At 28.2% G+C, this 4,744-nt stretch overlaps 1 protein-coding gene across 1 annotated transcript; it reads left to right on the top strand.

Moving 5' to 3' along the window:
- The first annotated feature begins 333 nt into the window (after nt 1-333).
- Nucleotides 334-1,232, top strand: LOC124955538 (cytochrome P450 4p1-like). Its single transcript, XM_047510115.1, has 5 exons — nt 334-415; nt 546-561; nt 688-890; nt 983-1,102; nt 1,207-1,232. The coding sequence occupies exons 1-5, from the start codon at nt 334-336 to the stop codon at nt 1,230-1,232; spliced, it is 447 nt and encodes a 148-aa protein (XP_047366071.1).
- The last annotated feature ends 3,512 nt before the right edge of the window (nt 1,233-4,744 follow it).

Here is a 4,744-nt window from a genome sequence, read left to right as displayed (position 1 = left end):
TATTATTATTATTATTATTGTTATTGTTTTTACTATTGTTATTGTTATTGTTTTTGTCTTTGTTATTTTTATTACTATTATTGTTTTTGTTTTTGTTATGGTCATTATTATTATTTTTGTTATTATTACTATTATTATTATTATTGTTATTATTATTGTTATTATTATTATTATTATTATTATTATTCTTGTTATTGATATTTTACTATTATTGTTATTGTTATTGTTATTGTTATTGTTATTTACAGTAAAAATGTGGAATTTTCATCGAAAAATATTAAATGAAATCTTTTTTAAAAAATATCTAAATTCTAATGTCATGTATTCATTGTCATGTTAATCATCGTCGCTTTAATGGAAAAATTAGAAACTTTAGTTGTAGAGAATGTAGACTTTTGCCAGCCATTACACGACTGTACATTGTACATCGCTGTACATTGGAGATAATATATGGTAACATTTCGAAGTTTTATAAACGTTTATAAAATTTTTACTTATTTCTAAGAATTTATAATATTTTTGCTGCATTACTTATTCAAATATAGTCTATTTGATACTCAAGTAAATTCGCTGACCGATAAGAATTGCAAATCAGATGAATCTATTCGTTGCTAATACTACTAAATTTTATACTATTTCAAATATTTTATTTTTCATTTATAATTCATGTTTTGTGTTCTTCCTTAGTTTGATGGATATAACTGTGCAAAGGATATTTCAAATATGGTTATATTCGAATATAATTTTTCGTAATACTACTATGTGGAAGAAATTTCAGACATGTTCATCCTACCTGAATCTTAACCTTTTGGAACGAGTGATCAAAGAAACATTACGTCTATTCCCTTCAAGGCCAATCATTACCAGGAAAGTTATGCAAGATATAGAGGGTACCTTAACATTAAAAATAATAACTATTATATTTTTTATCGTTAAAAATACTAGTTATTTAATAGTAATATTTATTTGTTATTATATCAAGTGACAAAAAAATTAGCTATAGCGAAAGGAAATACTTCGATATTTTTCATTTATAAAACATATCGAAATGAAAAATATTGGTCCCAGCCATTAGTATTCGATCCGGATAGATTTCTACCGGGTAGGAATAGTTCGGCATGTTTTTTTCCATTTAGCAACGGAAAAAGAAATTGCATAGGTAATTATTATGTAATTAAATATAAGCGTACAATTTATACATTATAGAAATTACATTCTGTGAAGTTACATAAAATGCACATAAACATTGATTTTATTTTTTTTAGGTCAAATTTTCGCTAAGCTAGAAATGAACATAATAATGAACATAATAAAGAAAGTGAGATCGAGAGAGAGAGAGAGAGAGAGATGAAATAGGAATAACAAGAAAAATAGACATATATATGTGACCAACATATCAAAATAGTTACAATTATCTATCAGTGATGGATATTCAGATGTTTTCCTTCTCAGAGGCTCTGGCTATGTGCATAATTCCTATTACTCGTGGGAACTTTTCTTGAATCAATGCAATTATGAATGTTTGTATTTCTCCTCTCTGTCTCTCTCTCTCTCTCTCTCTCTCTCTCTCTCTCTCTCTGTCTCTCTCTGTCTCACAGAACACTCAGGTCGAATATATAAATTCTTTCATTAGTCACGAATAGACAAGGTGACCACTGTATCTCCTTTTAGTGGACAGAGCCATATTTTATAGGTTGCTATACAAGATACTTTTAATATGGAAAAATATAATTTCAAATAGTCAAATTAACGAAACGAATCGAAAGAAATATACAAATGGATACATATAATGAAATAATCGGGTCATGATTGAATTCAGGAATTTTAGATTGCCAAATACTCTCAAACAGGAAAAAAGCCTTAACAATGACTTATATAATCAAGCTTCTGTTTCAATAACTGATTTTCACAAATAGCTGCTGTAAGCAATCTATCAGAAACTTAGTACGCATCTGTTTAATTCAGAATTTACTGACCCGTACAATTCGAAGAATTATAGGAAATGATTATCGTTTTATGTTGCATTCCACACAAATGATTACACTATATAACGTATGTATACCGTCATTAAAATCAAATAAATTGTTCAACATAATATTTATGTTTTCTAAAGTAACTCCACATGTTTTATTTCAGTGTTTCGATCATTGCAAGAAAGGAAGAGAAGAACGTTAAGCATTCGTTATTAGATAATATTTAAATTTTTACGTGTAAAAGCTACGACGCAATAACCAAAATCCACGGAAAGATAAGCTATTCGATAAGTACTGTAGCAATCGTCAGTGATTGCATGTTTAATCATCATGATATCATTGCTTTTTCTTCCTCTTATTTCTCATCTCCGTCATTCTATTTCTCTCTCACGCACTAACACACACAGCAGTAGATTAAATATTTTTATTTGGCGAATAAAAATATTCGTACAAAATGGCCATTATACTGAAAATACGTTTTACATTATGCATTTGATACAAGCCTAACGCATGGGTCATCATCTAGATTATTTTCATTGGATATTCATGTTTATTAAATACTCTTGATACAATAAATAATTCTATTAGAAAATTTAATGAAAAATTTCAATAAGCGCGTCATCAATTAAAACCAATTCTGAATTGAAATATATAAAAATCATCCAAATTGAAGGATTATTTAGCGTTACTTCGGTACAACTATAAAAAATTGTTTACGTTTTAGCAATTTTATTTCCAGTTTAAATTTTTTCATAACAGTACAGTTAAACAAGGACGCGTAAATATACATCTTTTACACTCAATTGAGTACTCTAAACATTGATAATAGAAAGCTCGCATCCATATATTTGCTGGGTAGTTGTTTTCTTTACTATAAACTAACCAAAAATTGGATACCAGTTCAATTTGGATATACGGTTGTATATTATCTAACGTAAATTTGGCATCACGTTCATAGAATCAGAGTTAGCCGTAAATTTTACTATCAAATTCAATTCGAACGAATCATAGAAACGTTTATTGATTGATATACATACGCATGCAAGTAGATGAGAGTGAGAAAAAATATAGCAATATATGGGGGAAGAACAAGGAAGTTAAAGAGAAAAAATGACGCAGAGAGAAACACGTGTGCAAGATGAAATATGGAGAAGATAAGTCATAGAGGAAGGCGACGACGATAAAGATAAATGTCTCTTACACAGAAAGTGGATAAAATCCTGAAAGAGTCAAAAAAATTATCTAAGAAAATATCGATATGTAAAAAGCGTTTTCGAAAAGATCGGTCTATATCTTATACGAAATACTACATTTAATATCAAATATTCTTGTAGTTCAACAGAAGATATTTCAAAAATGATGCTAATTCGGTACTCTCTTGCCCAAATCAAAGTTGATGGACCGTCATGTAGAAAAACTGACCGTGCAACTTCTATGTTCGAACACTGTTTTTAATATTAATGCCGAAGTTACTGCAAAAGTCAAACCTTATTAAAAGAAAAATGATTAATGAAGAAATACTTTATTATAGTACTATGAAATATCACGAATTCAACTATATTTGTATATAATAAAATAGAGGTTTCCATTAAAAATTTTTTGGATTCCCTTGACTTATCTTTTGAAGCCCCTAGTCGTATTATGCATGTGTGATTTATTTAAAAAGTATACTACTATTCTATAGAAAGTTCCAATTAATATTGTTGTAGTAATGGTTAATATTCCAGTGAATTTCATGATGAATCGAATCAATTGAAATCTATAGAAACAGTTTAATTAATATATAGGTAGTCTAATGATTATAGTAATTTTTGTGATTTACGGTCACTCTATTTACACAGTACAACTCTTACTATCCTCGTATCTTAAAAGAAAGTGAGGGCGCAAGAAGAAAACATGGATTGTTGAAATATTACCGTGTAAGAACATTGATCACTCGACTAGAATTTACGTCAGCAAATTTTTTTTTTGCTACTGAAAAGATTTCTTGCTCAGAAGCGATCGAGAATGATTTTTTATAGCATTACTTATAAAAAATGAATTGCGATAGCAGTATTTTATTGTATAAAAGCATCTTCTTTTGATTCTTCATTGAATTAATGAATAATTTATGTAATAAATTTTTCATTCGTTTCTTACTTTAATATATATTTCCACATGAATTTGTATTTCCTTATCTTGTTTGTTAGGAAAATAAACGTTTAAACGAAAAAGTACTTCAATAAACAAGACAGGAATAACTTATTTACAATTAACATCTTAACAAATTAACTCTCTTAAAAATATTCAAATATTTCGGAATGTTCGTGAGTCATGTCCTCTTAGGGGGGCATTCCTTGAGAAGACAGATGACAATCTGGATGCCTAGAAACGGCCTTTTAGTTTAAAGTTCACTCCATATTTCTCTAGTCTGGCTTGTAACAATATTAGTAATAATAATAATAATATTGGTATAAAAAGTAATGATAGTGTGTATAAAAAGGATTAGGTATAGATGAAAATTGTCAAAGAAGTAACTTCCGTGGTATGTACTTATTGATAAATAATTTAAAATAAAGATTTCAATTTAGGATGGAAATGTTGGAACATGACAATGATATGATGATTACGGACTCAAAGAAAGTATTAAAGATATTTAAAAAAATAAAAATAATTTTTATAGATTATTGATTGTTGAATTTGAAAACAACCGGGATGTCGCGACCAGATGGGAGTTTTGAGTTTCAGACGGCTGAACCTATATTTAACAAACCGACGATTTGTGAAAAGTA

This window comes from Vespa velutina, chromosome 18, assembly GCF_912470025.1.
Source record: "Vespa velutina chromosome 18, iVesVel2.1, whole genome shotgun sequence".
NCBI classification, from domain to species: domain Eukaryota; kingdom Metazoa; phylum Arthropoda; class Insecta; order Hymenoptera; family Vespidae; genus Vespa; species Vespa velutina.
This window is presented reverse-complemented; position numbering and strand designations above follow the sequence as displayed.

Excerpts from the sequence above, each read along its gene's own strand:
- LOC124955538 (XM_047510115.1), top strand. The coding sequence starts at position 334 with ATGTTAATCATCGTCGCTTTAATGGAAAAATTAGAAACTTTAGTTGTA. Across the intron at positions 891-982 it reads AGTTATGCAAGATATAGAGG|TGACAAAAAAATTAGCTATA; the intron begins GTACCTTAACAT and ends TATTATATCAAG. Across the intron at positions 1,103-1,206 it reads TCCGGATAGATTTCTACCGG|AAATTACATTCTGTGAAGTT; the intron begins GTAGGAATAGTT and ends TATACATTATAG.